This window comes from Neovison vison, chromosome 1 (assembly GCF_020171115.1).
Source record: "Neovison vison isolate M4711 chromosome 1, ASM_NN_V1, whole genome shotgun sequence".
Classification (NCBI taxonomy): domain Eukaryota; kingdom Metazoa; phylum Chordata; class Mammalia; order Carnivora; family Mustelidae; genus Neogale; species Neogale vison.
Window position 1 is genome coordinate 240,637,422 of NC_058091.1, and position 20,227 is coordinate 240,657,648.

The window sequence follows — 20,227 nt, forward strand, 5'->3', positions numbered from 1 at the left end:
TACCCGCACATACCACTTTACCTGTGACATCCCATTGGTGACAGCAGGTCTCAGCACAGATTTGTTCTGCCGACTAATACAAGGGCAGTTTGCTTTTATTCCCCATTTGCCCCGGGCAGCATGTACCATGTCTCCAATATTGTAAAGAGCTGGAAGACAGACAGCAACAACGAAAGCCGCAGAATATTTTATGTGCCAGGTATTGTGCTAAGGATCTCATTTATATTACCCTCATTTATATTTATATTATATTATATTAAGGATCTCATTTATATTACCCTCCTCAACCCTTAAAGGTAAAGGTAAAAGGCAACCACTTCACATTTCAGTGAGGTGGTAGCCTTTACCCTCAATTTTTCTGAAAAAGATTTTACTTATGATTTTATTTATTTGACAGAGAGAGAGAGAGTACACAAGCAGGGGGAGCAGAAGGCAGAGGGAAGGGAAGAAGCAGGCTCCCGGCTGAGTATAGAGCCTGACGTGGAACTAGATCTCAGGACCCGAAGGCAGATGCTTAACTGACCAAGCCACCCAGGTACCCCTAAATTTATTTAAGCAGGCTCCACACCCAGACCTCAAGACCCTGAGATTAAGAGTTGCATGTTTGGGGCGCCTGGGTGGCTCAGTGGGTTGAGCCTCTGCCTTTGGCTCAGGTCATGGTGTCAGGGTCCTGGGATGGAGTCCCAAATCAGACTCTCTGCTCGGCAAGGAGCCTGCTTCCCTTCTCTCTCGGCCTGCCTCTCTGCGTACTTGTGATCTCTGTCAAATAAATAAAATCTTAAAAACAAAAAAAAGAGTTGCATATTCTACCAACTGAGCACCAGCCAGGTACCCCTAAAGATTGTATTTTTTTTTTAAGTGATCACTACACCCAATATAGGGCTCGAACTCACAACCCCGAGATCAAGCATTGCACTCCACTGACTGAGCTAGCCAGGTCCCTACACTCTCAATTTCTGATGATGAAACTGATACTCAGAGTAGTTTATGTCATTTGCTCTAGCACACATAGTTGGTAAATGGAAGTACTAACAGTTTAGCTAAGGTATACTTAGCCCTAAAGTTCTGTGTACTCTTAACTACTAACCTACACTCCCTCTTCTAGTAAACATTAGCAAGCTGACCTGTAGAAGAAACTCTAGGGTTAGATTCCTTAATGTTCGAAAGCATGGTAAACATTCTGAATTGTATACTTGAGATTTGTATACTTTAAGTTATACCTAACAAAAAAGAAAATGTAGAGAAAAAAACCAGACCAGTGCAAACTTAACATCAACATTTAACCAATGCTAGATCAGCAGGGAGCAGCCATCCTACTAGTGCACTGCGGGAACCCTTCTGCTTGGAGGCACTGGGTATAAGGATCCAGAGTGCCCCTTGCACAGCAGAGGAGAATATAGATAGTAGACTGGCCATCTTCAATGTTATGTGTTATCAGAAGTATGGAAGCTGGAAACTTTTTGGAGGACTCACTGAAGTAAGCTAGGACTGTGACATAAACAGGATCACTCATTCCTACTGTTAAGCTGCCTTCTTCAGGGATTTAAGAAATTTGATTAGCTTTAGGTGGATTTTTACAAACCTAAAATCAAAAGTCTTTCTAGAAGCATTTGCGACTTCTTCTATTCTGATCCTACCAACCACAGGAATGTAAAATATTACGTCAAAAAGTAACCAATGTCTCCAACCAGAAAGGTGAGTCAAAGTGTGTGCACTGGCTGCATAAAATCTAACAGCTATCTAACGATTCAAACTGTCAGAAAAATCTGGGGAGGCTAAACAAAATCTGGCCAGGATAAACCACCTCACCAGATTTTATGGTGTGTGAGTTATACCTAAATTAATTTAAAAACACTTTTTTCCCTCAAATGTTCTTTATTTTTAGTATTTTTTTTGGTTTATTTAAGTAATTTCTATACCCAATATGGGGCTCAAACACACAACCCCGAATCAAGAACCACCACTCCTCTGACTGAGCTAGCCAGGAGCCCTTCTTTCCCCAATTTTGAAAGAACTCCCTTACCTGTGCCAGGGATGATCTGTGTGGGCATGAGATTCTCTGGTTCATGGGACTGCCCCTTTGCACATTTCAACCAGGAGAAAACCTCTTCATCACCCATCTCTTCGGTCTCTGAAACAAATGAAAGAACTTCATTTATTTTACGAGGGTCACAAGATATATCCTTTTCAGTGAGTCAGAGTTTCAGATCCTATAGGCCAACTTTCTCACGGGCCTGAGAAGACAACATCTAACTTTCAAAGAATCTGCTTCATTGTTTTATTATTTATTGTATATACATACAAAAAATTCAACAATTTTACGTGTGCACTTCAATGTAATTTTGACAAATGTATACAACTGTATAAACACCACCACCTTCATGATATAGAACTTTCCATCTCCCTTCCTGATGTTCCCTCAAGTCCTATGCTTGTGGTCAAAGCCTTTTCATAATCTCTGGCTACCACTGATCAACTTTCTAATATTAACGTTTTGCTTTTTCTGGAATTTCATATAAATGGAAGCATACAGTAGTCAGTTGTGTCAGGTTTCTTTCAGATAGCATGATTTGAGATTTACGTGTACATGTTCATTATCAGTAATCATTCCTTTTTAATGGCTGAATACTCTTCCATCGTATGGATATACTTTTTTTTTTTTAAAATATACTCATTCACCAGCTGGTGAACAGTTGGATTGTTTCCAATTTGGGGCTATTATGAATAAAGTTGCTATAAACATTCAAGTACAATCTTTTAGGTGGACATGTTTCCATTTCTCTCATAAATCCCTAGAAGTGGGATGCTGGGTCATAGGGAATGTTTATAAGAAATGGCCATACAGGTTTTCCAAAGTGAGGTTATCAGTGTGCATTCCTACAGCAATTTTAAGAGTTCTAGTTTTTCCACATCCTTGGCAACACTGGTATTATCAGTCACTAAAATTCTAGCCTTCCAAGTGGATACAAGGATTGTTCACTATGGTTCTAATTTTCTATTATCTATCTTCTTTGGTAAAGTATTGTTCAAATCTTTTGCTCACTTAAAAACTGGGTTGTCTGTAATATTATGCAGCCATCAAAAATATGAAATCTTGGCATTTGCAATAACATGGATGGAACTAGAGGGTATAATGCTAAGTGAAATAACTCAATCAGAGAGGAACATCTCCCACTGATTATCATATGATCTCACTGATATGTGGAATTTAAGAAACAATGCAGAGGATCATAGGGGAAGAGGGGGAAAAAAATGAAACAAGACGTAACCAGAGAGGGAGACAAACCATGAGCGACTCTTAATCTCAGGAAACAAATTGAGGATTGCTGGAATGGAGGGGGGTTGGAGGATTTGGGTAGCTGGATGATGAACACTGGGGAGGATATGTGCTGTGGTGAGTGCTGTAAATTGTGTAAGGATGAATCACACACCTGAAATAAATACATTATATGTTAATTTTTAAAAATTTGTCTTCTTATTGAGTTCTAAGACGTCTTTATTGTGGATTCATGTCTTTTTTTTTTTTTTTTTTAAAGATTTTACTTATTTATTTGACAGGCAGAGATCACAAGTACGTGGAGAGGCAGGCAGAGAGAGAGGAGGAAGCAGGCTCTCTGCTAAGCAGAGAGCCTGATGCGGGGCTCAATCCCAGGACCCTGGGATCATGACCTGAGCCGAAGGCAGAGGCTTTAACCCACTGAGCCACCCAGGTGCCCCATGGATTCAAGTCCTTTAACAAATATGGGATCAGTCAATCTCTTCTCCCAGTCTGTGGCTTACCTTTTTATTTGAGACTGTTTTTTTGAACAGCAAAAGCTTTCAAATTTGATAATTTTTTTTTGCTTTTTGTGTCCTATCTAAAAAATATTTACCCAACCCAAGGATACAAAGATCTTCTATTTTTTCTTCTGGAGGTTTTATAGTTTTAGCTTTTATGTTTAGGCCCATGATTTACTTAAAAGCTAACTTTTAATATATGACATGAGTAAAAATTAAGTTTATTTTATTCGAATATGGATACACAGTTATTCCAGTACCATTTGTTGAAAGAACTATCTTTTCCCCACTGAATTATTGTGGCACCTTTGTTAACTAATCAGCTGATTATATGTGTACTTATTTCTGTTTAATTGTATTACCACAATGCCTTGATTCCTGTAGCTATATTGTAACTCTTAAAATGAAGTAGTATGGGGCGCCAGGGTGGCTCAGTGGGTTGGGCCTCTGCCTTCGGCTTGGGTCATGATCTCAGGGTCCTGGGATCAAGCCCCGCATTGGGCTTTCTGCTCCGTGGGGAGCCTGCTTCCTCCTCTTTCTGCCTGCCTCTCTGCCTACTTGTGATCTGTCAAATAAATAAATAAAATCTTAAAAGAAAAAATGAAGTAGTATAGATCCTCCAACTGCCTTCTTTTTCAAAATTGTTTTCATTATTCTAGTCCTTTGATTTCATGTAAAATTTTAGAATCAGCTTGTTCAATTTCTACAAAAAGGTCTACTGGGATTTTGATTTGAATTACATGTAATAGATTAATTTGGAAGAAGTGACATCTTAGTACACCATCTTCTTTCCATGAATATGTCACATTTTTGCATTTATTTTGTCTTTTTTCATTTTTCTCAGCAACTGTAGTTTTCAGTGTATGCGCATATTTTTTGCATTTTGACTACATTTATCCCTACACAATTCATGTTTTTTTGATGCTGCCATAAAGGAGTGATTTAAAAATTCAAATTCTAATTGCTCATTGACAGCATGTAGAAATAGAATTGATTTTTGTTGTGTTTTGTCCTGCAATCTTGCTAAACGCACATTTTAGTTCTTGTCGCTTTTTTGTAGATTTCTTAGGCTTTTTTTCTTTCTCTTCTTAAAAAAAAATTTTTTTTTTTAAAATAATCACTACATCTGGGGTGCTTGGCTGGCTCAGTCCATAGAACACATGACTCCTGAAGTTGACTCTTGGGTTGTGAATACAAGCCCCACAGCAGGTATAGAGATTACCTAAAAATAAAATCTAAAAAAGACTACAAAGTTAAAAAAAATAAATCTCTACACCCATCATGGGGCATGAACCCATGACCCTGAGATCAAGAGTCACAACATCTTCCTACTGGGCCAGCCAGGCACTCTACTTGGTATTTACTACACAGATGGTCATGTCACCTGGAAATAAAAAAATATTTTTCTTCGTTCCAGTCTATATGCTTTTTTTGGGGGTGCAGGTGTGGGAAGGGTATGCTTTTATTTCTTGATGTGTAGAAATGTATAGTAACTCCAGCTTAGAGTTGAGAAATTGTGAAAAGTAGACACCTTGCTTTGCTCCTGATCTCAGGGAGAAAAGGTCAGTCTTTTGAATTATATAAGGATGCTCCTACCTATACCTAGGTTCAGTGCTTTTCAACCTTAATTTATCACTCCGTCAAAGACCTTTATGGACAGGTTTTTTGGTGGTTGTTGTTTTTGTAATAGTGCTACCGACCCCAAGAAAACTGAATACAAGATATACTATGTATCTGTTTACTTGTCCCGTCTTTTGAACTAGCTGCTTTTATGATTTGATTTTCTACTTTTGGCTTATTAGCTCTATATACCTCTTTGTTACTATTGGCCCTAAGGTTTGTAGTGTCTCTAACTTAACACAGTCTATCTTCAAATATTATACCACTCTTCTCCCTGAGACCCCTGTAAAACTGAACTAATTCCATTTCCCTTCTTTTGTGCTATTACTACATATTTTAATTTTACATATATTATCAACCCCTCACTACATTGTTACTTTTCCTTTAAACAACTTTTAGAAAAAGTAAAAATAAGAACGCCTTTCATATCTACTTAAATATTTTTTTTATATCTACTTACATATTTTTCACATAGGAAGTTTTTCATTCCTTTGTGTAAATCTGAATTCCCTTACTGTATCAATAGTTTTCTGACAAGTTGGCTGTCATTCTTATCTTCGTTATTTTGTATATAATTTGTTTTTTTTACCCTCTTGTGACTTTCAGATTTTTTCTTTCTCTTACTGCTTTCCAGTAAGGTGGTTTTTGATGTGTTTTGGGTGGTTTTAATGCTTCTTCTGTTTGAGATTAATTGCTGGATTTGTGGCTTTATAGCTTTTTCATCAAATTTGGAAAATTTGTGCCTTTATTTGTTCAGATATCTTTTTCTATCTGTCCTCCTACCTTGCTCTTTCTGGAACTCCCAACAATTTTGTTTCATAAACTGCCTGATACTTCCTATACTTCAACATGGCACTCTTCAATTTATAAGTTTAAGTCTTTCTTCTCTCTGTCCTCAGTGTTGGTTTCTACTGTTATGTCTAACTTCAGTTTCTTCTGCAGTGTCTAACTGCCATTATCCCACCTAGTATAAATTTTTTTAAAGAGATTTTTCATACCTAGATGATTCACTTGGGTCTCTTATGTATTCTGTTTTTCTACTCATCATATTCATGTCTCCCTTTATGTCTTTCAATATATTTATACCATTTATAATTGCAGCTTTAAGGTCCTTTAACAGTAATTCTATCATCACTGTCATTTCTGGATTTGTTTCTATTGATGGTTTCTTTCCCACAGATTACTGGTTATATTATCCTGCCTTTTTTGCGAATGTGATTATTCTTTTACTTTAAAATTTTTATTACTGAAGCATAGCTGACATATAGTTGATACTCTGAAGTAGTTTCATGTTTACAACATAATGATTTGATTCTATACGTTACTCCATGCTCTCCAAGACAAATGTAGGTGCCATCTGCCACCAAACAATATTATTACAACATTAATGACTAGATTCCCTGTGCCGTAATTTTCATCCCTGTGACGACTTTATCACTGGAACTCTGTACCTCTTAACCCCTCTCACCTATTTTGCTCACCTCCCACTGCTTCCCCTCAGGAAATCACTAGTCTGTTCTCTGCATTTATTTATGAGTTTATTTGTTCATTTTGGTTTTATTTTTATTTTTTTTTAGAGAGAAAGCAAGCAAGCAAGAGTATGTGAGTGGGGTTGGGGGTGGCAAAAGGAGAGGGAAAGAATCTTTTTTTGAAAGATTTTATTCGTCAGAGAGTAAGAGTGAACATGAGAGTACAAGCAGGGGGAGTCTCAGGTAGACGGAGAAGCAGGCTTCCCACTGAGCAAGGAGCTCGATGTGGGACTTGATCCCAGGACCCCTGGGATCATGACCTTAGCCAAAGGCAGACACTTAACCAACTGAGCCACTCAGGTACCCTCCCGCTGCTTTGTGAAAGATTTTATTTATTGGAGAGAATCTTAAGCAGACTCCAAAACCAGCGTAGGGCCTGACATGGGGCTCAGTCTCATGGTCCTTAGATCATGACCTGAGCTGAAATCAAGAGTTGGACACTTAACTGACTGAGCCACCCAGGCACCCCTTTATTATTTTTTTAATTAAAAGAATTTTTTTTTGGGCGCCTGGGTGGCTCAGTGGGTTAAACCCTCTGCCTTCAGCTCAGGTCTGATCCCAGGGTCCTGGGATCAAGCCCCACATCAGGCTCTCTGCCTGCTTCTCTCTCTCTCTGCCTGCCTCTCTGCCTACTTGTGATCTCTGTCTGTCAAATAAATAAATAAAATCTTAAAAAAAAAAAAAGAATTTTAAGTAGTTTCTATGCCCAATGTGGGGCTTGACCTTGTCCCCGAGATCAAGACTTGTATGGTCTGATTGAGCCAGCCAAGTGTCCCTGTTTTGTTTTTGAGATTTCACATATAAGTGAAAAATATGGTATCTCTCTTTGTCTGATTTATTTCACTTAGTGGAATACTCTTTAAGTACATCCATGTTGTTCCAAGTGGCAAGATGTCCTTATTTATGGCAGAGTAGTATTTCATCATGTGTATGGAGATACATATGTGTATACCCTCCCCTCCCATTTTCTTTATCCATTCATCAACAGATGGACACGTGGGTTGCTTCCATATCTTGCCTATTGTAAACAGCAATGCAGTAAACATTGTGGTACATTTTTTTGAATTAGCATATCCATTTTCTTTGGAGGGCCTCCATACTGTTTTCCATAGTGACTACACCAATTTAAATTCCCATCAATAGCACATGAGGGTTCCTTTTTCTCCATTCTCCCCAACAGTTGTTATTTCTTGTCTTTTTGATACTTGCCCTTCTGACATGTGTGACATAGGATCTCACTGTGGTTTTGGTCTGCATTTACCTGATGGGAATAATGTGGAACATGTCTTCATGTGTCTGCTGGCCATCTGTATGCCTTCTCTGAAAAAGTGTCTATGCAGGTCCTCTGCCCATTTTTTAACCAGACAGATTTTTTGTTTTTGTTTTTGCTTTGGGGGGGGGGCATTGATATAAGTCATCTATATAGTTTGGAATATTAACCCTTTATTGGATATATCACTTGCAAATATTTTCTTCCATTCAGGAGGCTGCCGTTTTGCTTTGTTGATGGTTTCCTTTGCTGTGGAAAAGCTTTTTATTTTGGTATAGTCCCAACAATTTATTTTTCTTTTGTTTCCCTTGCCTGAGGAAACATATTCAGAAAAATGCTGCTAAGGCCAATACTCAAGGGATTACTGCCTATGTTCTCTTACATGTGTTTTATGGTTTTGGGTCTCACATTTAGTTATTTAATCCATTTTGAGTTTATTTTTGTGTATGGTATAAGACAGTGGTCTGGTTTCATTCCTTTGCAAGTAGTTGTCCAGCACCAAAGAGACTCATACCTGCTCCTTCCTCCCTCCCTCCTCCTTCCTTCCTTCCTTTCTTTCTCTTTCTTTCTCAAGTCAACTCTATCCCCAGTGTGGGGCTCAAATTCATTACCCTGAGGAGATCAAGAGTTCCATGCTCTACTGAGCCAGCCAGTTGCCTCCTGGTTTTTCATGACTAAATGCAGAGTTTTTTTACTTTAATGTTTCAGAATGCTGGATTTTGTTGTAATCCTTTCAAGAATGTTTGGTTTTAGTCTGGTGCATAGTTAAGTAGCCTGCAGATCAGTCGGATCCTTCCTAGGCTTGCTTTACACTATGTTATCTCCAGAGCCCCCTTTATTCTGGAACTACATTGGTCCCACTGTCAAACTGTGACCCTTCTGAACTCTTCCCAGTGTCTTTCTGGTAGCAATACAAATGGTAAGTTATGGAAATTATTACGTCACTTGGTTTCTGAAGGTTCCTTTTTGGGCCTCGTATATGTGCAGATCACTATACAGCCAAAAACCGAGGTGACCGCTCTGCGCTCTCTGCTCTGTTCTTTCTGTGCAGCTCTAAGGTCTTTAGCACACTGCCTTACTCTTCTCAGACTCTGATCTCTGTCTCAGCTCAGTGAGACTGCCAACGGTTTTAGTTGCTCTTCCCTCTACTGCAGCCTGGAAACTGTCTACAGGCAGTAAACTGGAGAAATTGTAGGATTTGCCTTGGTTCTTCCCTTCTCTTACAGATCACAGATTCATGCTGCCTGCTGTCCAATGTCTAAAACTGTGGATTCATACATTTAGTCTGGTTTTCTTGTTTATGGCAGGAGGGCAATTCCTGTGGAAGTTAACCTTTCATGGGCAGAAGTGGAAGATCTGATAGCTACGTAACACACAGTTAGGTAGTGGATGTTAGGCCCTGTGCTAACCACTTAAATATCTCATTTAATCCTCACAACAATGCCGAGAAAGAAGTACTCATGTCACCTTTTGTTTTATAGATAAGGAAATTGAGACTCTAGTGATTAAGAAACTAGCTCAAGATACCACAGTTGGCGTAATAAGCTGTGAAAGGAGGTTTCAAATCCCAGTAGCATAAGCTCTAAACCACTGGATTCCAATGGCTGCAGAGTATCTCAGAAGAGGGAAGAATGAGGAGGTCAAGGGGCAAGAAGGTTTTCAGGTTAAGTAGTAAGATAAAGCAAGGAATGCAAACTAAAATCACACAATGTGATAGGGACTCTTTCCTATAAACAAAAAGGCAGACAACAGGGGCACCAGAGTGGCGCAGTGGGTAAAGCCTCTGCCTTTGGCTCAGGTCATGATCTCAGTGTCCTGGGATCTGCTTGGCAGGGAGCCTGCTTCCCCCTCTCTCTGCCTGCCTCTTTGCCTACCTGCGATCTCTCTCCAGAGATCAAATAAATAAATAACATCTTGGGAAAAAAAAAAAAAGGCAGACAATATTAAGTGTTCGAAAGAGGGGAAAAACTGGAACCCTTGTGCATTGCTGGTGGGATTATAAAATGATGTAGCTACTCTGGAATACAATTTGACAGTTCCTGAAAGGGTTAAATGTAGAACTTCCATATAGCCCATCAATTCCACTCTAAGCATATACTCAAAAGAAATGAAAACCTATGTTCACACAAAACACCTGTGCACAAATGTTCCTAGTGGTAATTTTCATAATAGCTCAGAATGGAAACAACCTACATGTCCATCAGAACAGATAAACAAAATGTAGTAGATCCATACAATGGAATATTATTTGGCAATACAAAATAATAAGTTAATGATACGTGCTATAGCATGGATGAAGTTTTAAAACAGTATGCTGAAGTAAAAGGTCAAAGGCGGCCAAATATTGTATGATTCCATTTATAAGATAGGTACACAACAGGTAATTCTATAGAGATGAGACATTAAGTAGATTAATGGTTACCAAGGGCTGAGTAGAGAGAGAATATAGTTATTGCTATTATGTACAACATTTCTTTTTGGAGCAACCAGAATGAAATTTGATAGTGGAAATGGTTGCACAACCTTGAGAATATACTAAAAACTTTTGAATTGTACATCTTAAAAGGGTGAATTTTAGAGCATGTGAGTTATATAGTAACATCAATAAAGATGTTGTTTTAAAAAAAAAAAAGAGAGAGAGAAAAAACAGAAGGTAAAGAATAACCCTTCTTGGCTTCTTTTAGCCTACCCAGTCAGGCTGGAATATTGGCAACTGTTAAGGCCTCACAATGCAACAAAAATGAGGGAAGCTAAGCAGTTCAAGAAGGGGCACAAACCCATTCTGGCTTCAAGTCCCATACCTCCAATGACAGGTTACCTTTAGAACTGAACAGGACAATATTTGCTCACCACTGCGCGGACGGCTTTTTCTGAGCCTGTAACAGTCAAGGCAGACCCCAAATCCACATTTGCGACAAACCCAGTGGATGTTGAAGAGAGTTGTTTCACATACATCACACATCTCCCGTACACCACGCACTGCTCGCTTCCATGCCACTTTCTCTGGTGGAAAGAGGAAGAGGAATATTGTTGGCGTTGATCATTGTGAATAACAGCAAAAGACCCCAGATCCACTGACTGCTACTTGAACTGTTTTTGTCCAGCAATAAAACTCAAAGATGTAAGAAGTCAGTGTTTCTATAAATGTTAAGAGAAAGAAAATAGATGCTACTGCTAATATTTCTGAACAAGTGTCAATGAAAACAAATGCCCCATGTTTTTACTTAAGATAATGTAAAAATTTCAATTTGGGGGAGTTTGAAGTAAGAGGATTCTTCACTTGAAATGTATGGAAAATTTTCACAGGAGAATTTTCCTTGGGTATAATATCTCACAGACATGAAATATCAAAAATATGTGAACAATGGTGGGGTCTAGGTGCGAAACATGGTACCCAGTAGCACTTCATCTATTCACAAACCATGTATCACTTACTATCACAAACTGGTTCAAAGCAAACTGAAAATATTCAGGGTGACCCAAACCCAGACAGGGGTCAAGGAAGGAATAATGAGGTCTGCTGGATCTAGTTAGGGCCTCAGCTACTTAGTTTGCTACAAAGAAAAGTCTTATCAGTCTTAGCTCATCCACAGAAAATGCCACCTGCCTCTCCTACCACTCCTCCTCTAAGCAACAAAAAATTAAAGTTCTTAAGCAGGAGTGCCAGGAAAACAAGCAAGAGGGTGTCTTACGGTGTGGCTCCACCATCATCATTGCCTCCTTCTCGGACATCACAAGCTGGCAGAACTGGTCCCCAACGTTAGCCAGGATGTATTTTGAGGTCTCTAGGTCTATTCCTTCTGCTAGGGAGGAAGAGGGAATCCACAGGTTCATGGCATCAGGGTCACTTTGCTGGGGACTCAGAAATCCCTCCACACGGAGCACCCCCTTCCGAGTGAAGATCAACCTGAGATAGGAAGGTAGATAATCAAATACATGGTAAATAGCAGCAGCCATGCAAACTGATACACACCTACTGATACACACGCCCGTAGGAGCTAAAAACATTAGGTAGGACTTAAGAGCAATCAGCATGCAGTATTTTCACCCTGGAGGGCATCTGGCTGGCTCCAGTGGAAGGGCATCCAACATCCTTGGTGTTGCAAGTTCAATGCCCAAACTGGATGCAGACATACTTAAAGAAAAAGAAAAAATTTCTACTCTATTTGATCAACACAGTATGCATTCTCTTCACTAGCAGAAAGACCTGTGAACACTTACTATGTCTGCGTTCTTTAAAAAACTGATCTCAGGGGCGCCTGGGTGGCTCAGTGGGTTAAAGCCTCTGCCTTCGGCTCGGGTCATGATCTGAGGGTCCTGCGATTGAGCCCCACATTGGGCTCTCTGCTCTGCAGGGAGCCTGCTTCCTCCTCTCTCTCTCTCTCTGCCTGCCTCTCTGCCTACTTGTGATCTCTGTCTGTCAAATAAATAAATAAAATCTTAAAAAAAAAAAAAACTGATCTCAGGGGTGCCTGGGTGGCTCAATCATTAAGCGTGTGCCTTCTGCTCAGGTCATGATCCCAGGGTTGTGGGATCAAGCCCCGCATCGGGCTCCCTGCTCAGTGGGAAGCCTGCTTCTCCCTCCCCCAATCCCCTTGCTTGTGTTCCTTCTTTCACTGTCAAATAAATAAAATCTTAAAAAGAGAAATAAATAAGTTCATAAAGCAGGGTACTTTAAACAATAAAACAAAATAAAAATAAAAAGCTATCCTCAGGGGATGCCTGGGTGGCTCAAGTCAGTCAAGCGTCTGTCTTTGGCTCAAGTCAAGACTGGGATCCAGTCCCGCATCTGGCTCCTTGCTCAGCTAGGAAACTTGCTTCTCCCTCTGCCTACTGCTCTCTTTGCTTGTGTTCACTCTTGCTCTGACTCTCTCTCTCTGACAAGTAAGTAAATAAAACATTAAAAAAAAAAAAAAAAAAAAGCTGTCCTCATATAATGCCCTGCAATTTCTCTATCTGCCTGTTTGACACGTGCACCCACACCACTGACCATGACCAGAGGAAAACAGCCATGCTCACTGTCACACTTGAAATTCATGTCTACCGGGGCGCCTGGGTGGCTCAGTGGGTTAAGCCGCTGCCTTCGGCTCGGGTCATGATCTCGGGGTCCTGGGATCAAGTCCCGCATCGGGCTTTCTGCTCAGCAGGGAGCCTGCTTCCTTCTCTCTCTCTGCCTGCCTCTCCATCTACTTGTGATTTCTCTCTGACAAATAAATAAATAAATAAATCTTTAAAAAAAAAAAAAAAAAAAAAAAAAAGAAATTCATGTCTACCTAAGTCAGGTGAGCCCTTCATGTTGCCTCCCAGTCACAACAGTTTCCTGATGCACATTCTCCTAGATGCCTGTTTCATATCCTCACCTTTCTTTTCTAACCTCTAGTGTAATTTCTCCCCTAAGGACCTTGCTATGTATTCCACTGAGAAAATACAAAGAACCAGAAGAGATGTCCTGTAAGCTCCCCCCACCATACTACCAGGCCTTCCTGCAACTGTGCTCATGTTCCTCCATCTGACCTGCTGCTGCTAGGAATGAACTAGGTCCCAGCCAAGACTCATCTCACCACCTATGCTCTACATCCTATCCTCTTGCATAGGCATCACATCACATACTCTCTTGTCTACATCTTCTGGTTTCCTCCCTACTGAATCACTCTGGTATTTAAACTTGCAATCTCAAAAATCCTCTCAATCCCACACCCTCCTCTTTTTATCTGTTTGTAAGAGCAACATTTCTTTAGAGTTGTCTAAACTGTCAACAGTTCCTCTTCCCTTTTATTTTCTCTTCATCGGCTCCTATCAGGCTTTCCCCCACTATGACATACCAAAACTGTTTTTGACAAGGTCATTTGCCCCCTTAAATCCAATGATCATTTTCAGTCCTTATCTGACCCGACTCAATCCCCATTATTTGCCACAGTTCATTATTCCTTCCTGGAAATATTTTCTTCACCTGCCTTCCAGGACACCTTACTGGCTGTTCTTTCTGAACCTCCTTTACCAGCTCCTCCTCATCTTTCTAGTCTCTCAATATTGCAGAACTTCAGGATTGGTCCTAGGAATGTTTCTCTTTTCTAACTACACCTGGACTCCTCAAGCAGATACACAGCCTTTTTTTTTTTTTTTTTTTTTAAATTAAGATTTTCTTTCTTTCTTTCTTTAACAGAGCACAAGCAGGAGGACTGGAAGAGGGAGAAGGTGGCTCCCCACACCAAGATGGAGCCCGATGCAGGGCTTGATCCCAGGACCTTGGGATCATGACCTGAGCCGAAGGCAGATGCTTAACCAACTGAGCCACCCAGGTGCCCAGAGATACAGCATTAAATACCCTGTGACATTAAAATTTTTAACCTCCTGCCTGGACTTTCCCCCTCAATTCAGGAGTTAAGTTTCCAGCTGCCCTTTCAACATCTTCATCTAGAAATTTTAACAGGCATCTCAAATTTAAAAAGCCCAAATTAAACTTCTCCTTTTCTTCCCCAAACCTGCTTTTCCTGGAGAAATCTCCTTAGCAGTAAATGGCAATCCCACTCTTCCAGTTTTTAGGTCAAAAGCTATAGAAACATCTTTGACTTCATTCCTTCTTTCATACTCCTCATCTAACCCATCAGAAAATCATATGAGTTTTCCCTTTAAAATATACTCTTTCGGGCCGCCTGGGTGGCTCAGTGGGTTAAGCCTCTGCCTTCCGCTCAGGTCATGGTCTGAGCCCTGGATCGAGCCCTGCATCGGGCTCTCTGCTCGGTGGGGAGCCTGCTTCCCCACCCCCTCTCTGCCTGCTTCTCTGCCTACTTGTGATCTCTCTCTCTCTGTCAAATAAATAAATAAAATCTTTAAAAAATATATATACATATATCTCTATATAAAATATATTCTTTCCTTTTTTTTTTTTTTTTTAAAAGGATTTTATTTATTTATTTTACAAACAGAGAGAGCAAAAGCAGGGGGGGGCAGTAGGCAGAGGAAGAACCGACTGAGCCACCCAGGGACCCACTCAAGATATATCCTTAATCCAACCAGACTCATCACTTTTATCAGCAGGCCACCATCACCTCTCACCTGGATAATTCCAACAACCTCCTTACTTGTCCATGTTTCTGCCTCTGCCTCAATATAATCTATTCTCAAGAAGGCAAATACAGTGATCCTTTAAAACATTCCCCAGTGTCACTCATCAGCTCAAAACCTTCAGTGACTTCTCTTTCAACACAAAAGCCAAGGCCCTTAGAGTATTCCTTTAAAATATGGACAGATGGGGCAGCTAGGTCGCTCAGTTGTTAAGTGTCTGCCTTTAACTCAGGTCAAGTCCCTAATCAGGCTCCCTGCTCAGGAGGAAGCCTGCTTCTCCCTCCCCCACACTCTTCCTTGTGTTCCCTCTCTTGCTGTCACTCTCTGTCAAATAAATAAATAAAATCTTAAAAAAAGAAAAAATGGACCCATTGTTAACTCTATGACCTCAAATCTATCTTTTCCCCCACTCTATCTTTTTGCCACCCTAGCTCCACAAGCATACCAGGAATATTGCAGCCTTGGGACAGTTGCTCTTGTGCCTTCTACCTGGAATACTTGTCTCCCAGGAAAATGTGCAAACTACTCCTTGGCCTCCTCAAGGTGTTTACACAAATCTGAGTTTCTAAAATCATCCTATTTAAACTACAGCTTCTCTTAACCTCCCCTTACTTCAATCCTCTTCTGTCTTTATTTTTCTCATAGTTATTATCAGCTAACATGACTTATAATTAATCAATTATTAGTTGATTATTAATTATTAATTATTATTATTAAATAAGTATTTAATCTGCCTCCTCAGAAACCTCCTAAGGTCTGGATCTTTACGGTTTTATATGCTGTTTAACCCTCAGGGCCCACAACAATGTCTGGCACACAGTTAAGTGCTCAGTAAATATTTGCTGAGTGAATTCATACTACGTGGATAAATCATTTGGATTTATTTTACAAATGAAGAATCCCTGAAAGGTCATTTAGATGAAATTCTTCTGCCTTTGGCTTAGGTCATCATCCCAGGGTCCTGGGATGGAGGCCTGCATGGGGCTCCCTGCTCAGTGGGGAGTCGGCTTCTCCCTCCCCCACACCCCCTGCTTGTGTTCCCTCTCTCACTGTCTCTCTGTCAAATAAATAAATAAAATCTTCAGAAGAAATTAGAAGAAGAATTTCTAAGTTTATCAAGCAGAAGAAAAGTGACTAAAAGCATTTGTTAGGTAAAAGCAGGGGACATTCCCAGGATTTGTCAGTTATCTCTATTTCAAGGACAATTCCCATTATCTCCTAATTTTCCCTCTTCCTTTCTCAGAAAGTCAAGTTACTTTATTTTTTTTTTTAAGATTTTATTTATTTATTTGACAGAGATATTATTTATTTATTTGACAGAGAGAGGAATCACAAGTAGGAAGAGAGAGGGGGAAGCAGGCTCCCTGCTGCGCAGAGAGCCTGATGCAAGGCTCGATCCCATGACCCTGAGATCATGACCAGAGCCAAAGGCAGAGGCTTAACCCACTGAGCCACCCAGGCGCCCTTCAAGTTACTTTAGTACCTAAAAGGAGTAAGTGGTCAGGCACATATACACCACAACACGCATCCTTTTGCTTATACCACTGGTTTCAAATGGAACCCAAGTTAGGAATAACGTATAAAGCTCAGGGGCCTGCAGCTCAGACTGTTCAGCTTCAATTCCCTTGGGACAAAGCCACCAGTCACTTCACAACCCAAGCACCTGAGTGGCTCCTATGGCAGAGCAAAGACCCCAGAACCAAGGGGTTAAGGAAAACAAAGAAAAGATGTGAGATTCAGAGAAAGAGTGGGAAATGGAAACTGGGAAGGAGACAGAGACGGGTTTGGGTACCTCCGGAAGTGAAAGAAGCGGCAGGCCACAGTGGAATCGTCTTGCTCCTGTTCTTTAAATTTCCGATACCGCTCCAGGCGGCACTCCCGACACTTGTGCAGGTGAGGGGCTACATTGATGCAGGACCCATCCTGCAGGAAGGGCTCTCCAGACTGTTTCAGCTTTTTCACCTTGCTCACATCTTTCAGCACTGATTGGCCAACTGTGGAAAAGTGAAGGGGGACAAACAGCTGGTCATGATTGATATTGAGACCCAATAACATGATCCTCCAGGTGCTGCATTCTTGTCCTGACCTGGCTCATTCTTCGTTGCCGTGGCTTGGCTTGTGCCTACCAGACCCACCCTTGACAGAAAGGGAGGGAGCAAAGAGGCTTAACTGGAAGCTAAGGACCATGGAGAGAATTTGTGGGCAGTGTCCCATTGCAAGGAAACAACTGTGGCATGGGTGAGAAAAACCCAAGAAAGCAGAAAGTAGCCACTTGCCTCTAGCCTCTGGGGATACAACTATTCTACTAACAACAACTCTTGTACCCCCATTAGGATACCAATTCCTAATGACAACAGTTACTTTTCACCATTCAACTTTCTTAGGTACTTGCCCGTATGTAATTCTGGACCATAACCTCACAGCATCGGAGTTAATGGCTTTTGGAAGAAGTGTTAAAACTTTATATGTGTAACAGAGAGAAGCAAATTTGAGGGGTGAATCTTTTTGCTAAAGTAATTCTATGAAAGGCTGTACGCAGTATCTCCTCTAAATTAAAGAGGATGGGCCAAAGAGAAGAAAGAGATGAGAAAAACACCAGGAAAGAGCTCCTGAGCAAAAGGGGTATCAAGGGTCCTCTTCTGATAGTATCCCTCTTTAGTAACGCTGCTGGGTTAGATGCAATCCTGCCCTGAACCATAAGGTTGAATGAGGGGCCTCTACTGGGCCCTTCTGGCTATTTTATTTCACGTGATTATAGAACTTTCCATCAAAGGAAGGGCTTCTGCTGCCCAGGAGCACAATAGGCGGGCATTCGAGGCCAGTGCCAGAGCCAAGGCAATGGATAACCCCAGCAAGATCACCTTTCAGGGGGGCGGTCCGCGGTCGGCCCTTTGGGGCCTGCTTCCCTTTGCCTTTGCCCAGCAATAGCTCAGCACTTCGCTCCCCATTGGGGCCCAACTTCCCCATTAGGTGCTCTGGAATCCCCTTCATGCCCGTCTTGGCCTGCAGCTGCTCCTCAGAATCGCTCAAATCTGACAGGTCACTGTTGGTACTGGAGTCCGAATCCTGTCTGCAAGCCAAGCTTCGCTCATCCAGTGAGAACCTTTTCACAGCTTCAAAAGGAGCTTTGTTCTCCTGTGAAAAATCTGCTGGGGAGGACAGAAAGCTGCCTGAGTGCCTGCCAAAGACGTTACTAAAGGTTTTGAGGAGGGGATTGTCCTGCTGCCCAGGCCCCACAGTTGGCCTCTCCTCTGTGGGGCTGGAGGAGAGAGTAGGCATCTCAATGGGCTGGGTGAGGCTGCTGGTGGGCGAGCTGGAGCGGCCGTTCCCCATGGCAGAGAGGCTTGGACCTCCGGTGGTAAGAGCTGAGCCCAAAACACTGGACACCAGTTTAGAGGAGTCAGTTGTGATGAAGAGGGTTTTCTTCTTTGCTAAGGATGCCGAATCTGCAGAGGAGTGAGCCTCGGGCCAGCTGGCTGCGGCTTTAGAGGTGACTGTGGTAGCAGAGGAAGAGCTACCTGATGCCTGAGATGCAAAGCTGCTGAAAGGGCTATGTTCAACTTTCTCCACAAATGCAAGGAAAGGGTTAGAGGGCTCTTCTCGGGATAGTTTAGGGGGCTGTAAAAATAGATTTTCATGACTCTCTGGGGTGCGGGGATTTAGGAGGCTCCGTGGGAAGGCTGGCGTGAGGGTGGGCATGGACTCTGCAGGCATCTTCCGATCCACAGAGCTGCCAGCCTTAGAGCCTGATTTAGTGTCTGCTCCAAGAGTGGATCTGCCTTTACACAGGCTCTCAAGGCTTTGTTTGAATGAGTCTCGACTGGAGGAATCATCAGCCAAACTCTCTGAAACGGTAGTGAAGTAGTTACTGGTGGGTAAGGTTTGGGACATGCACTGAAAAAACAAGTTTTTGGAGAGATCAGAGTCTTTCTGAGACTCTGGTGCAGAGCTACAGCCAAAAGAGAAGCCCAAAGGTTTGTTTTCTGTGGCTAGAACCCCATTGGACTGGCTCCTTCCACTTCCAAAAGTCAAAGGTTGTGATGAACTTGGGAGAGATGCTCCAAATCCAGAAGAGGCCAGAACGGTATTTCTTGAATTCTGAAAAGAAGATAGCCAGAGTTAGTGATGCTGCCTTCTCTTGACAACCCTGTCACCTCTTTTCTGGACTTAGGCAAATGTTTCTTGTGGGTCCAATCAACTTTTCTCTCCTACAATTCCATGAAAACTGCTCTTAAAACTACATCTCACCAGCATTAATGAAGAAACCTGCCACCCACCACATAGAGGGCATCTTTAACACAAGAGAGCTCTTAGAGATAGCAGGATGTTCATCCTACCACTCCCTTGGTTGTTAGCCAACTGGCTATCATAGCTCCAGGAGGCTGTGTAGGCTTCTTAGTTTCTATTTGGCAATGGAAACTCTACCAGGAGCAGAAGAAAAGGGTTCCTGAACAGACAGACAGAGCTTTTACTATGAAATGAATTTAGGGGCCCTGTAATATTAATCCACTTCAATGACCTCAGCTATTGTCAAAGTTTTGATTTATTTAAAAGTTTTGATTAATTTAAACTACCTGCCCATCTTACAAAAGTGACTTCCATCCCATGACAAGCCCACTGCACATTAAGGAAAAATTTCTCTTTATTAGTCTGAAACTCCCCAAGATGGATTGTTTTAGAATCTGGCCATTTATTTATGAGTCCAAATCAACCTAAAACTTGAATATCTGTTTCAATTAAAGTTAGACCTAAAGACATTAAATTATAGAAAGCACACTCATGGGGAGCCTCTGTGGCTCAGTCAGGTAGCCATCTGACCCTTGATCTTGGCTCAGGTCTTGATCTCAGGGTTGTGAGTTCAAGCCCTGCACTGGGCTCCATGCCTGGCATGGAGCCTACATTAAAAACTTAAAAAAAAAAAAAAAAAAAAGAAAAGCACACTCATCACTGAACCCTTTTGTTATCA

General features: G+C 41.4%; 1 protein-coding gene across 2 annotated transcripts in view; it reads right to left on the minus strand.

Moving 5' to 3' along the window:
• Positions 1-20,227, minus strand: part of KDM3B (lysine demethylase 3B) — a 69,826-nt gene that overhangs the window by 15,897 nt on the left and 33,702 nt on the right. For both annotated transcript variants that reach the window (XM_044226694.1, XM_044226687.1), the window contains exons 8-13: positions 18,123-19,359; positions 17,054-17,255; positions 11,889-12,103; positions 11,047-11,199; positions 2,024-2,131; positions 22-149 (exon numbers count right to left, since the gene is read on the minus strand). In XM_044226694.1, the coding sequence (XP_044082629.1) occupies positions 22-149; positions 2,024-2,131; positions 11,047-11,199; positions 11,889-12,103; positions 17,054-17,255; positions 18,123-19,359 (2,043 nt within the window). The remainder of the gene's footprint in view (positions 1-21; positions 150-2,023; positions 2,132-11,046; positions 11,200-11,888; positions 12,104-17,053; positions 17,256-18,122; positions 19,360-20,227) is intronic.